Genomic DNA, 15,694 nt, shown 5'->3' with positions numbered 1-15,694 from the left:
ACCCTGCATTATGGGAAGAAGTAAATTCCTTCCAATTGCTTTGACATGTTCTCTTTCCTGCTCTTCACCCACCAGACCCACCCTCTTGTATTCTCAAGACTAAAGTTTCTTATATATACCCTGGAATGCAAGCAGGGAGAAGCTCTCATCTTGATTCCAAATGTTGAGACCCTTTGATTAATTTACAGATTCCTCATTGTAAAACCTAGTGGAAACCTGTTGTTTTTAGAAAATTTTTGTTGGTGTGAAAATTAAATGATGAGAGCATTTGATTTTCCTATAGCTTTTTAGCCTCAATCAAAAGAATTGAATAACCTTTTTCTTTAAAAAATATTATCGATATCTTTATCTTTAAAAGTTCATCAAAACTAGTCAGTATATCAACTGTAATTATTCAGTATTTCCCACCCATAGGGCTCAGCCTCTGTGAAGATAGGAGGGAGCTTCATTTTTCATCTGTTCTCTAGGATCAAGCTGGGACTTCATAACAATATTCTGTTTTATTCCTAGATCCATTTTATGTATATGAGGAACCTGAGACTTGGAACAGTCATAGGATTTGGCCAGGATCGCATTGCTAATCATTATCTCCTCACTCTAGGTCCAGTACTGTAACTATTATACTACCTAGGTGCCTAGAGAAAGCTTATCATCTGCTTTTTCTGTGTGCTGAATTCTCAACTCATTCAAGGACTCTTTTTATCTTTACAGAAAGAAAAGAAACTACTACAAAATAAGAGACTTGATTTGGATGCAGCAAAGACCAGACTGAAAAAGGCAAAAGTTGCAGAAACTAGAGCAACAGTAAGTCATGTTTTAGATCCATTAGTAATCTACAGAACCATCATTTTTAGAGACTCAGAATTGTTACTGATCACATGAAGTATGACTGTAAGAAGGCTATCAGTGCAATTCAGTTGTGCTGCTCTTTCTGGAAATAATGATTGGCATTGCCTTTAGAGCCCTCATCACATTCCGTTTAAGACATGCCCTTACTAGATGGAATATGAAGATAAAGACTAAGACAGAGTCCTTGTGTTGTTTTTTGTTTTGTTTTGAAAGAAGTTTACCACTTTGGAGGAGAGATAAGACAAACATGCAGAACTAGTACAAGGAAGAATATAAAAGAAATATCCTAATAACTGACATTTAGGTATTGCTTAAAAGTTTGCAAAGCTCTCTCTATATATTTAAGCCTCCTGTCCTCTCATTCGATCCTCACTACATCCTCATGAGATACTAGGAGTATCGTATTCACCTTTTCTTGATGAAGAAACTGAAACTCATCCAAGTTAATGAGTGACTTGCCCAGGATCACACTTTAGGAAGGGCCAAAGACAGAATTTGTGCCAGGGGTTTGTGCTTCTACTTGAGTATAATGACAGAGTGTTCAGGTTTTTTCATAGCATAGTTTGTTAGCTCATTCTAAAGGTGATTCATAGAATCAGTGGTTGGAAGAAACCCCAGAGGCCACCTGCTCCAACCAAATACAATCTTGGCCATGTCCAGAGACCTCGAGTAACGGGGAGCCTACTAGCACCTGAGGCACCCCAGTCCTACTCTAGGTAGCTGTTATGTTGGTAAGTGTTTCTTTACATCAAGCTAAAATTGTCTCTGCCAGTTGCTTTCAGCCACACTCTTAATTCTGCTCTTTGGGACTAAGAAGGGACGTTAATCCCTCTTTCACAGATCATTCCTTCAAATACTCGAAGACAGTTTTTTCATGTGCCTTTTAGGTTTTCTCTTCTCTGGGTCCTTACGTTCTTATATGACAAAATTCCAAGTCCTTTCAAAGCCATAGCTATTTATTCTTTTCTGGGTACTCTTTAGCTATCAGTCTGGTGTCCCAAAGTGAACCCAGTATTCCAGGTGTTTGACCAGGGCCTGGGCCTGAGTGACCCAGATGCCATTCTTAGTATAGCCTAACTGCTTAGTATTTTTGTCTGACATATCACAGCATTGACGTATTGAACTTGAATCCCCCAAATGTTTTGATCGGTGGCAGTGTTGTTAGGAAGCTCTTATGACACAATCCAAAGTGACGCCATTTTGAGGAAGAACATACTTCATTAAAGGTGTAAGTTCTATTAAAAGTATCATTCAAGGTAGGTTATAGTTGTTTATTGATGCAGTAATTCAAACATTGTATACAATGAACTATTCTTGAAGACATTTATGTACTTCAGCAGGATTTTCAGGCTTTTTACATTTTTATATTTAGAGAAACTAGGGGAATAAAATTAACTGACTTTACAGCATTTTAAAGTCTGCATTTTTCAAACATATCAGCAAACTAATTGAACATTACTTTTCAGATAAGAAACAGTTTGTTACTATGTATGGCATTATAAATACTGAGACTTGCTAACTGCTTGTAGACCAAGATTATGAACTATGGTAATTATTGCTCTTTGATGAGAATACCATTCTAGGGAGAGCAAAGGAAGTTTCTTGTATGCTTTTCATGTTTCCCTTTCTTTAGTAAGTAGCTCTCTGTTAGGAGAAACTACCAACTGCAGAGCTACAGAGATGAAAGTGAAGTCTGATCATTTTTGGTGTCATTTGCAGAAAAGTTTCTTACACCTAGACTTTTCTACAGCTATATCTCTCTAAATTTCCTATAGAACTGTGCCTGAAAAGAACTACAGAAAGTCAGAAATTCAGGCATATGTATACTTATAGATGATTTTGCTTTACAAATTATATCGAAAACACTTAGAGCCAAAGACATTTCACCTTGATATAAATAAAGATCATTTTACCAAGACAGGCTAAAAATATTCAGCGATAATTGTGGATTGAATAGATAAGAATCAGATTTCAAGGCAAAAATCTCATTTGCCTAAAACTTTCATAAAGTGGTGATTTCCTTTTCCAGATAAAAATATTCAGTAACTCTCATTTATATTGGTACTTTGTAACCATCAAATGTTATATATAATCTCATTGATTCTATGAAGAAGGCACTGTAAGGAATAGTATCACCATAAAACACAAGGAACCCGAGGCTTAGAAAAGTTCATTGACTTCCCTGGAGTTGCCCTGGTAAAGTGAGGCCTAGATATTGAATCTGTCTTGTGCTCGTACCATGCTGACATTCACTTCATTGGTTAATGATGTACCCAGGATGAACTAGTTGGGTATTGAGGGAACCATGGAATGGCCATGCCATCAAAGAGAGAAGGCACCCCAGAGCTGTTTAGGTTGCTTTGCTATAGCTTTTTAAATAATGGAAGCAGATTTAATGCAAAATTGGGTTCATTTTTATTAGGATATATTTTCCTTAAATATATACTTAGAGAAAGATTTCCTGGGTTTAGCACTACTTTTGATTGTCTCAGGACCAAAATTGCTTCACAGAAACGTATCTCTAAAATGATAATACAGGTCAGCAATAAAAATGATTTCATTTAGAAAAAATCTATTTCTGTATAACTTTTCAGTAAACATTCTATTATGTACACTTGTCTTAGCAGTAAAATTAGAGATATAATCAGGACCAACATCCGCATGTCTTGACACTGACTAAAATCATTTTCCTAGATTACAAACTCTGCATACACTTTTGAGGATTTAGAAAACTTTCATTGCCCTTGTGGTTTTGTTAACCAGTATGTTAACTTAGAAAAAGGTAATGGAAGATATCTAGAACTGTTCAGGGTAGGAGAAGCAGAGAATTGTAGTTATAATATTGGCTGCATCTTGTTTTCTTGCTAAAAAAAATATGGAACTCTGAGACATAATTCCTTTTTTAAATCAATGGATACAAAGAAAGGGGGCCTCCAGTGTGGTGTTTTGTGTTTCTTGATCACTGCTGAGGATAGTACCTAATAGGAAATAGGAACAAGATCGACTTTTTTCTGCAACCAAGCAGTAGCATAGGTTGAATTTTGACACTTAAGACATGTTGGTGGTTATAACTTTTGAAATATAATAATGGTTGTTAGCCTTTCAGGCTTGTAAAGTGTTTTACATATGTTAACTCATTTGATCTTCACAGCCACCCTGATAGATAGGTGCTCTAAATTTTCTCCATTTTATAACTGAGGAAACTGAAATACAATAAAGGTTAAGTCACTTTCCCAGGGTCACACAGGAGGCTGGATTAGAACTCAGGTCTTCCTGACTCCAGTGCCCACATTCTATCTACCGTGCCATCTAACTGCCTTTGAAGCATACTCATTTTGTTCGTTTTTATCCACTTAGTAGTTTCTAAGATAACTTGCAAGTTAAGGAGGTGTTGAAAGCACATTTTTACTTTCAAAATGCTATTATTTCCAGGACTTACTAGAGCAATATGTTTGCAAGGTAAATTGGGATGGTGGTTTTTGATAGTTTTGCTTTCATGAGTTTGAATAATGCTCCTATTGAGCAATTTTGAAACCCTTTGAAGGTATCCCAGAGCTTTAGGATTGATTAATATGAAGGAATGAGATTTGGGACTCTGTTAGCTATTCATTTTACTTTGAGATGTATTCTTCCAATCACTTATTTACTTAAACTCCAGAAAGCCTAAGTAAGGCTATTTTGAAGGTGTTAAAATTTATTTTTGGTCTCTTTAGGATTACTGTTTGTGTAATTTCATTAATACTAATTTACACTTGCTACAAAAATTCTGGGGATTTAGTTGTTCTGTCACTTTGCTACAAAATACAATTTTTCTTCCATATTGACTTTAGGCATTTTCTATATTCTAAACTTTGCACCTTTGAGAAACATTGGACAGCCAAGAGCTTGCTAATTCTGCAAAGGAAGCAGAAAGTGGAAATTCATTCCCTTAAGGTTGTAAGTTAATAAAAGAGGAAAGGGACAGAGTACTTGTGGAAAAATAAATACAGGTTGAAAGTGAGTTCTCAAATTAATTGAGTATGGGGAAATTCTTACTGTAAGGTTTTTCAAGTCTACCGATAACCTAGGAAAGCCACTAATAATACAATCTAGCGACTTGGTGCAGTGCATACTTAAATTCAGCATTTATGAATGTGAGTGCAATCTGAGCAAAGATTTTTTTTCCTTATGTAGTTCTAAGTATATAATCTTGATTCCAAGTGCTTAGATTTGGATTTCTACAAAGTCATGAAATCGTAGATCTTCAGATTAGCTACGTTTTCAGAACAAGTTTACTAGTAGGAAAATTCAGTGTTGCTAAGCAATCTAAGTTGACTGCCATTTTAATCTTAGAATAATGGATCGCAATGCAAATCATGGAATGTCAACAGAATTTCTAAAATACAGTCTGATGTATTGAAATTTCAGCCTTTTAGAATTTTGTTAAATTACAGTTGGAATAGAAATTATCTAATCCAACTTCTCATTTCCAAGATGTGAAAATTGAGGCTGACATTAAGTGGCTTGCCAGTGGTTGATCTATTTAATGGTAGAACCAACACTTGAACCCAATTCTCCAAAGGCCTTAAACATTTTTAGCCAATACCTTAGTGGATTATATTTACTAGACATATATCCCTGTGGAATAGGTTCCCCCTACCTCAAGATAAACATGTTACTTGCTCCAGACTAGACTGCTTACACACAAAGGTCTGAAAAGCATAGAATTTTAGAGGTGGGAGGATTGTAGAGTCCTGCCATGGTGGTCTCTGCCACTGGACAAAGTTAGCCCTCTTCTAGTTTTCTCCTCAACCCAGTGAGCTCAGAACTTGGGCTCAGTGGTTTTCCCCTTTAGGTTTCTCCCTGCCACCCTTTTCCTCTGTTTCCTGGGTCTCTGCTCCCAGTTGGCTTTAGGGAAGGGATGCCCTTGCGTCCTGGCACCTGGCTCCCTGGATGCAGCCCGTGACTCCTCTCAGATTGTTGTGTAAAAGGAAGCATGGAGCAAGGAAGTGACAAACTATTGCTCTACATGCAAGGGCTAATAGATGAGACAATATACTCATAACAAAAGAAAGAACTCTTCCATTACAGTTAATCCTCATTCTTTGTACAAATACATTTCAAACCTAGGTTTTATTTTCTCTTCATTTTCCCCCACTTTCTTGTCAGACTCATCTTTCAGGTCTTCCTTGAATCAGCTTTGTCCGCAGTTTATCAAATATGAAGGTTAGTAATAAGGACTGAACCTATCATTTCATCAATATCAGTAATTCCTTAATGAGGGAATTCCCTTTCCCAGTGCAGGTCTGCAGCTTATTATCTTGGAGAGTTACCTAGAGCACTTGCCTTCTCCTTCAAACACCAGAGAAAAGGCAAACTGTCTGAACCCTTTTTGGGTCTCATGGATCTTCTGAAGTTTTCCTGGTTTTTGCTTTTTGCTTTTTCCTCTTTCCTTAGGACCCGGAATTTAGAGCTAGAAGGAATTTCAAAGATCAGGCCCAATCCCCTCATTTTACAAATGAGGAAATGGAGGCAGGAGAGGAGAAACTTGTCTAAGGTCACACAGCAGCAAAACCAAGAGTGGAACCCAGGTACTGCTTGAAGGCCCAGAGTGGCGGCCTTCAATGTGGCTGCTCTCTGGTGGTGGGTACCCACCCACCATTAGGGCTTCTTCGGGTCCCTGTGTATTTCATGGGAGCTGTCTGACCATGGACCCTAAAGTACTGAGTTTCCTATCACTCTCCAAGAGAAGCTATAGCTTTGATAGTCTTGAGATGTTGTGGTAACTTTGAGACCTGGGCCTCCCTTGAATGACTGGGGTAATGACTTTCTACCTTTCTGCACCTCATTTTTAACATGTTAAGTGGAGAGATGGGACTACATCTCTGAGTTTTCTTCTGGCTCAAAATCCATAAGCCTCTTAGTAGTCATGGTCTTGTTCCTGTAGGTAGGTAGTCTACAGGATATTATGCAGCTATACATTCTCATTGGTTGTTTGATTGAAGTAATAAAAGATACTAAGATTCTGAACCATATATGCCCTTGAGTAAACTTACTAGGCTTATTTATAGAGACTAGCCCAAGTGACCAGTCCCATCTCAAAGTAGCAATCCTGGGTCTTCTGCTGCCATATTTTAGATTTTTTAAGATAGAGAGTGCATTTTACTTTTGCATGGTATCCAGAGACCACGTGTTTTATTTTAAGTGCCTGTTCTGTCCATCTGATAGTATCACTTGGCACAGAGAGCCAAAAATGCATTTCAGGTCTTAATTGCCTGAGAGAAGCTTTTGTGTTTATTGGAATACCATTCAAAAATGAATTAAATACTGCTATTTTAACTAAAATACATTTCTTCTAAGGCGATGTCATATTACTTTTTATAGCACTTCACAATGTAAGTATTTTTTGTAAGCTTTATTAGGATATAGTTTTAGATACGTGATTCTACCTGTTAGAAACATTGATGTGTTTGACCTCTGATGTGACAGTAATCTCTTACGTTCAGGAATTTAAGATGCCCCAAATGGCAGCTTCTGAGGCATTTCTAAAAGGTTAATTGATTGAAACGAGTAAGAGGAGACCTGCCTTCTGACAATAATTTAACACTTAAAGTGTCCCAAGTTGCAATTTTCTAAATTTGGAGGGGGTTATGTGATAAAAATTATATAATATATAATAGAGGCAAAGCTAATTATACCTTTTTACTTTACCATGTACATATGAGTCTACCTTACTATATATATACTTCAGTAACTGTACCAGGCAATGCATCTCTAACATATAACTTTTTACCTGTTTAGTTGAGGTGTGTTTGAGTGCTGCTCATCATTGCTTCTGGGTTTCCAACTTATGCATAAGGGAAAAGAATGTTTTCAACTTTAATACTAAGCTGTAATCCTATTTTTTGTATTGTCCTTTTTTTAAAAACTGGGCTGAATTTACAATTTCTAAACTGAGCACATTATGTTATTACCCAGTTGACAAATACAGAATGAACATTTAGAATGTCTGTACCTATTCCCAGACTGTCATGAGTATATTTAATAAAAATGAAAGGTATGCATGCATTTGATATTACTTTAGGAAATGTTAAGTACTACCTGAAACTGGTTAAAAGATAATGTTATACCTACAATTATTCATAACAGAAAAATAACCTTTGACTGGAAAACCTTTGGCCAAGCAAAACAGACTTTTAGAAGTTGATTTTTAAAAGTTTGGTATTTTCAAAGCTGCCTTTTTGCCTGTCTTGTGATAGTTAAGACTCTTCTGCATTATCCTGATTTATATTAGACCTCCATTAGACAGTGGTGTGAATTTTAAATTTGTCTCCTAAATATAAATGATATGAATAGCACAAACTACCATCACAGTATAGCTACTCTGTTTCTAAAAGACATTTTATCTGTTCATCTTGGTTAGTATTGTATGTACAAAAGAGATAACTCTTTCACTGTGTTCATTGTTATAATATGTTCTTTGTCTCTTATCTGTGCACTTAAGCAACTAAATTCGACTCAACCTGAAGGAGATAACATTATGGTAAATTTGTCTTACATGCTCAACTTGCTGCATGTAAAATGGCTGAAGGTTTGTTGGCCTTCCATGTTTTCTACATCTTCAGTGAACTGTCTTCTCTTGCTATTCAATGTCTTCCCATTTTGAAGTCTGAAGTTAGACATTCAGAATTATATATTAATGCAAAAATGAACTATAACAAACTGTCATCAAAGTAACTCTTCTTTTGAACAGGCCAGTTGTTGTCAGAATCCATAATATATTAAAGAGGTTTTTTTCTTATACAAATTAAGACATAGCTTTGTTTGAATTATTGTATTGTAAATTTAGGGTAAGGATTTTAAATAAGACACATTTAGACCTTTACCCTGTACTTGTCAAATTGCATTCCTTGATATATGTAGAGCAGCGTTTTCATCAGAATTTGATCTTTGCTTGGGATAAGATCATTCTTTCTCCCATTCTAGTATTTGGGGTATTGTCACTGCCTCTCAACAAGGAGGCTCTCAGCCAGCAGCTGCCCATCTCCTAGCCAACCCCAGCTCCTCTCTTGTGGGTCTCCAAAGGAGCCAGAAGTGAGTTGTTGAGAAGTTTGTTTTCTGCTATTTTCTTCACAGCTCATATTTCTGCTGTAGTACATATGTTGACCCCAGTTGGGGGAAATTTTTTTTTAACTTTTAGGTTAACTTCTTCAAATTTTATGTAGTATTTTGAGACACTGAGGAAACAGCTTTTTTTTTATGTTTAATGAAAATTATTTCAACTTAAAGTACTACAATCTGAAAGCGGCCCAAAGTTCCAGTGCTAGTCAACAAATACTTATTAAGCAATCATGACTGTTGGCTATCACTGGCCTGGGCATATGGTTTCCCAGCTGGAACAGTAGAGAATCTCTAATATAGTTGGGAGCACTTTGGGCATGACAGCTTTAAAAAATTAATGCTCTGCCAAAAGCAAGGGAATTGTATCTAATATATAGGCTTACTATAACTAGGAAAGGTAATTTCCCATGCCAAATGTATACAGTTTGTGGTGATTCTCACTGTCTCAACAACCTCAGTTATTGAGGCACTTATTAAGAAATCAGCATATTTTTCAAATAGCAAGAGAATACATTTACTTATTTTCATTGTCCTATCTAGTAGATAATAGGAATGTATGAAATTGTTTGTCCTAATACTAAAATTAGTTACGTAAATTTTAGTATTCATAGGATGTTAGAGCCAGAAGGAAAGTCATATCCAGCTGAAGATCTTAGGTTAAAAAGAAGGAAAAAGAAAACCTTTCTAAACTATATATTAGCTATAAAGGCTTTTTATAAAATTGTTACAGAATTCACTGTAGATTATCTTGTGTTTCCAACATTCATACCCCAAATTTTTAAAGGTATTGTTGTATCTTGGGTTTACTCTTCTAAAGTTAGTAGTTATCGATGTAAAGTATCCAATTATAGCCCATCTCAAGGTTAATTTAATCTAATTATGAATCCATAATTTGAGCCAGGAAGGATTTTGATAGTTATTTTGCCTAGCATGTTGATAGATGAGGAAACTTAAGACCTAGAAATATTTTTAAATGGCCCCAAATGAAGTTCTGATTCTCATTAATTTCTACAAAATAAGCGGTTTCTATCATCTATAATTTCTATAATTGAGCTACTCAAGTGATCATCTTTATTTGAATACTCATATCACTTAAGAATGTTTTATAAATTGGACTCAATAAGTTATCAGAATGTTTTAATCTCCTAAAATGTCAGTAACTGGAAAAAAAATGGTCTTGCAAAGGATGCTGAAATAGTGTTTTAATTTGTCTGTCTGATGATATAGAAAATGTTTAATCACAATTTTCTTTCATGCTCTTAAATGATTTTTCTCTAATTTTTAATGCTGGCTAGATTTGGGCAGAGGAAGTGACAAAAGTAAGTAAATCTTTAAGAATTTATGAAAAAAAGGATTTGATTACTGAAATCTAAAATTGTTTACTGATCAAATCTGAAAATTGCTTAATTTTGCTTGTGCAGCATTGAGTTGTACATTCTTATTATTGAAAATGCAGTTTTCAAAAAGGGAAAATAGTAAATAGATTTTTATTCTTGCCATGTAGTAGAAAAGATGGTATGTATTTACTCAGAATCAGTTTTGGCTATCACATAAATTGTGTGAAGTATCTTAAACTACTCTTTTTAAGAGTTATAGTTTCAGGTAGTGGTTTCTATGAACTCAAACTAGTCATGTGGCATTTAGGAATAATTCTTATTAGATTTATTCAGTTTCACAAAGGAACTGGCTCTCATAATTTAGTGTTAAAAATTATAGGAACCTGTTTATCTAGTCCAGGGGTTCTTTTGTGTGTTGTGGGCCCCTTTTGTGTTGCCAAAATTTATAATCATATACCCAAAGCCTATGGATCCCCTCTCAGAATAACATTTTTAAATAGATAGGATTGCAGAGGAAACCAGTTATTTTAATATAACTTATATATAAGTTCATAGACTCTGACTTAATCCCTCATCTAGTCCAACTCATGAATGGGTCCCTTCCTGGCAATGGAGTTAATTGGTAATATATTAAGGAACTCCCCGTAATCAGCTCTTTAACACAGTAGCACCCCGAAATTATAGAACAGCCCAGCCCATTCAAAGAGTGTCTTTTTGGCTCCAACATCTTTTCTTAGTTCTTGTAGTTTATGGTAGGGGAAGGGCTTGTGGTAGTTGTCAAAGCCAGAGCTTCTTACACTTTTTTCATTTGCAACCCTTTTTCACCCAAGGAAGTTTTATGCGACCCTTGGATACGTAACAAAGCTGCTTAACCTTTTACTGTTGCCAAATTTTTCTCGACCTCCACATTCGGTTATGTGATCCCACAGTTTAAGAAGCCTTGGTCTAAGCAACCTCTTTTTGCCTGCAGTGACCAAACTTGGGCTTTTAAATTAATTTATTTATTCATTCATTCATTCATTCATTCATTTATCTATCTATCTATCTCACTGCCCTAAAGATAGCCATTTTATAAACATGATAGAAACCTATTTAAATAAGCATCCTTAAGATCTTGTCAGAACATTGTGAAATATAGCCGGGTCACAGGTATTCAGCATTAGCAGAGAGTATGAAAAAGCCTCATGGGTAGATTTTCCAGAATTCTGACCAGCTACTTCCAGGTTGTGGGGACGGACTGACTGGACGGATGGATGGATGGATGGATAGATGGATGAATGAATGAATGAATTCATTCATTCATTCATTCATTTCAGTCAGTCAGTAAACACTGATTAGACACCTACTATGTGCCAAGCATGGTGCTAAGCACAAAGACAAAAGATAGTCTCTGCCCTCTAGGAGCTCAGTCTAATGGGGGAGGTGGCATCTAGAGGAGAGGAGTAGCCAGGAATGGTGAATGAGGCTCTGGGGCAGGGTGGCCAGCTGGCTGCTAAGGAGATAAGATAGCAGGGGAGCAACCACCTATTAGAACAGCAAGGGGTGGGAGGGTTCAAGTCCTCTTGGATTTGTGTTTGGGGCCTGAGCAAGCTGGTGAGGAGTTAGTTGGCCTTTCAGGTCCTTCTACTTTTTTGCAGGTCATGCCTTAGAGCAGTTGTTAGAAAAACAGATGGGAAAAGGCTTTTTTTTCCCCCTTCTACCATACCATACCTCAGTTATATTGAATGCTGGAGTGGTGTAATTTTTCTATGTAACTGAAGGTTAACTCTTGAAGCACCCATACGTGCCTTAACTAGAATACATAAAATGTAATTTAAACTTCTTATTTTCTTTAGAAACTGTCAGATCTGTGTGCTGGAGGCAGAAATTCAATTCATTATCCAAAACCTTTTGTGTCCCCATCATATACTCAACACATCTTTTTTCCTACAAAAGTAAATATTAAATGAGACTGCAATAGTCTCCTTTAAGTTGTTTTCTTACTGTCAGTAAAGTTATCTTTGGTGTCCTTTGAAATTCAGGTGCATTCTTTTATTTAAACATCCATAATCACTTCAATAATAATGACAATTGACATTTCTGTGGCTCCTAAGGGTTTGCAGAGAACTTTATATAGATACTCATTTGATTTTTACTGTACCGCTGTGAGGAAGGCTTCACAAGTATTATCACTGTTTTACAAATGAAAAAACTGAGACTCTGAGGAAGTGACTTTATATTTGAACCAAGGTATTTCTGACTCCCAAGGCCTGTGCTTTCTGCTAAATAATGTGGAAAATTGCTGTCTTATGAATGTCTCTGATTTTGTCATCACAGAACCTTCAGATTGTTTTGTGCTTTTACAACTGAAGGGTTAAGTGTGGCTGTTCTCTGAGATCTCTTAACTCTGAGTGATTCTGAGATATTTGTAAAAAAACATTTACTCCAATGCCTGGCACATAGTAGGAGTTTTATAAATATGATTATTTCATTCATCTCCTTTTCCCTTCTGCTGTTAACCCTTCTGGATTTGCCAGAGTATCATGTTGTCACAATTTTACTGTGACATTAATTTGCTTCTCTTCTATTTTTTCCCCTAAGCCTTGACAGTTGTCTGATCAGCTGTAAATGCACATGGCTCAAATGTAACCTTGACTTTATTAGTTTTCCTTAATATCTTTGTTAGGTAGACCATTTATTTATTCCTTTTCTGAATTTGATTTGTATTATTAGCATTCTAAGTGAAATATACTTGAGCCTACTGCTAAAGCACAATGTGGTTGAGGCCAAATAATTTTTATGATTTCATCACATGAGTTGTTAAGCAATACAAACATATTGCCAAAGGGCCTAACCTAGTGGTGAACCTGCTTTTCCCACTTAGGTCAGTGAGGTGGAGGTTGAATGTTCAGTTAGATTTTATTGGTGCCTTTACTGCTACTTACCTTTTCCTCATTTTTTACCTATTCGTAACTAATTTAAATGCCTCAACCTAGAGGGTGAAAAGGGTTGAGAAAAAGAGAAAAGAATCAGACCAATTAGCCTTTTTGCTTATTAAAAGGTTTTAGATGAAGCTGCTTACCTTGTTGCATGGGACTTAGAACAACTTCAACACCACAAGTGCAAAAGATACTGATGATCTTATTTTCATTGATGTACTTCCACTGATGAAGATAAACTAGTCATTTTGGATGATCTAAGAAGTTATTCTTTGGGTATTTATTACCAAGGTGTTTAAACAATTATGGTTGAAGGCTTGAGGGGAAATTAGTAATTATTGGGGAAAATTATTTATAAATCATGAATTTCAGTGAACTTTTTTGTCTTGACTCCCAGTTTGCAGTGAGTAGTTGAGGTGTAGCTGTAACTTTGAGAAATATTATATAACTTTAAATGCCACAGAAAAGCTGATGGCTTTTCTTTTTGCAAAAGATGCCCTGATGAGCTTGAGAGGAAAAAACTCAGCTATCAATTGATAGTTTTGAGCACCTCGAAGGAGAAAAAGGTCAGAATCTAATATAAAGGAGGCCTTTTACTAAGAAGCCTTAAAAATATGCAGCCTCATTAGAGTAACTTGTACAAGGTAGGATCTCAGAGCTTTATCCCTAAGATTTGTTTATTTGATTTGAGACTTTTTTTTTAAGTTTTAGGTAAAACCCTAGAAGAACAATTGAAGATCATTAAAATACTGCTTTGAAACTTGCTGAAAATTGCATTTTCAGAAACCTAGCATAATTCCTTCCTCCCTTCCTTCCTTTTGTTAAATGCCTGCTATGAGTTAGGCATTGGGGATACAAAGACAAAAATAGGACATTTTCTGCTCTCAGGGAGCTTGCATTCTATTGGGGTAGGAGAAGTGGCACTTGAACTGAGTTTTAAGTGAAAAAAGAAACTTGAAGATGTATACATGAAGAAGGCAGTACATTCCAGACATAGGAAACACACACTGCAAAGTCATTGGTGTGAGAATGGAAACACCAAATTTGGGGAACAGCAGCTAGGTCAGTTTGTCAGGAGCATAGAGTGTATGAAGGGAAGTAATCGTGAAATAAATCTAGAAAGGTTGACAGGAGTCTGATTGTAAAGGACTTTAAATACCAAATAATAAGGGAACCACTGGAGATTTTCGATTAGAGTCATGATATCATTAGTCCTGTATTTGTCAGCTATGTGAAGGATGGATTGGAGAAGAAAGAGATTGGAGGCAGCCACATGAGGAAGCTGTTTTAGTTGTCTAGGTGAGAGAGAAAAGTGAAGTCTGTAACTAAAATGGTGGCTATGTGAGTTATAGAAAATAAATAGAATGGATATAACTTGGCACCTGGTAATATGTTGGAAGTGAGAACAAAAGTGAATCTGAGAGCCTGGAAGGATGACAGTGCCTCAGTAGAAACAGGTTAAGAATAGGGAAAGTGGGGGTGAAGATGAGTTTCATCTTGTACATGGGGTTTAAGATGCCTATGGAACATCCGGGTGAAGGAAGGTGTTTGATCAGCACTTGGTGACTAAGGACTAGAATCCTGGAAAGGTCATCTTCATATTTAGTATTTTAGATATCACTGGTAACTTGGAAGAGAGCAGCTTCTTCAGAAAATCATTGTGATTGTTTTGCTTGACAATGCTTATTTGGTGTGAGGATTTTTCCCCTTGGTTTCTTTTGGGGGGAGGATGTCAGGGGTTATCAGCAATGATGATCCCAAAAGGCCATTTATAACATTTTTAAATGCACAGAAGAGAACAGAATAAAGTTCAAAAGAAAGCAAAAGCAAGTAAGAGTTTTGAAAGTGATGTTTAGAATTTAATTATATAAATAGGTATCTGTATGCATTTATGTTATACATATTTAAAGCAAACCTCATGAAATGGAAAAAATAAAATAATTGTGATACTGAAATAATGAGTCTTAAGTACTGTTTAAAATGTCTTGAGTTCTTCCCTTGCATTTCCTCAATATTTTGTGCATATTCACCTATCCTTCATATGACAATATTTTCCCTTATACCATGTGCTAGTCAAGCATCCATGGATTCCCTTGTAGATAAGTGATGTGTTAAGATTTAAAATTAGCCAATTGTGAGGTAAGAGGGTTTTAAAGAATTGAAGGACCAGAATAAATGCCAAATTAGTAAATTTTTCTTTTCAGTGAATTTTAAATATATATGTGTATATATTCTATCTTAAGGCTGAACAAGAATTAAGAATAACTCAGAGTGAATTTGACCGCCAAGCAGAGATCACCAGACTCCTTCTGGAAGGGATCAGTAGTACACATGTGAGTATTCAAAATCATTCATTTTTTAATATGAAAGATTCAAGAAAAATAGAGGTGATATACTCCGAAGGGATGAAAGCATTAAAAGTGCTTACCAGGGGCAGCTAGATGGCACAGTGGATAGAGCACTGGCCCTGGAGTCAGGAGGACCTGAGTT

General features: G+C 36.0%; 1 protein-coding gene across 5 annotated transcripts in view; it reads left to right on the top strand.

Annotated features, from left to right (window-relative positions):
* Positions 1-15,694, top strand: part of SH3GLB1 (SH3 domain containing GRB2 like, endophilin B1) — a 45,005-nt gene that overhangs the window by 23,270 nt on the left and 6,041 nt on the right. Inside the window, exons 5-8 of one of the 5 annotated variants that reach the window (XM_044003247.1) lie at positions 712-804; positions 8,815-8,922; positions 10,245-10,268; positions 15,448-15,537. In XM_044003247.1, the coding sequence (XP_043859182.1) occupies positions 712-804; positions 8,815-8,922; positions 10,245-10,268; positions 15,448-15,537 (315 nt within the window). Of the gene's footprint in view, positions 1-711; positions 805-8,332; positions 8,420-8,814; positions 8,923-10,244; positions 10,269-15,447; positions 15,538-15,694 lie in introns of all 5 variants that reach the window. The other 4 variants (XM_044003248.1, XM_044003250.1, XM_044003251.1 and 1 more) reach the window with 4 other exon arrangements.

This window comes from Dromiciops gliroides, chromosome 4, assembly GCF_019393635.1.
Source record: "Dromiciops gliroides isolate mDroGli1 chromosome 4, mDroGli1.pri, whole genome shotgun sequence".
NCBI classification, from domain to species: Eukaryota; Metazoa; Chordata; class Mammalia; order Microbiotheria; family Microbiotheriidae; genus Dromiciops; species Dromiciops gliroides.
The sequence above is the reverse complement of the archived record's forward strand: the minus strand, read 5'-3'. Positions and strand labels throughout refer to the sequence as shown.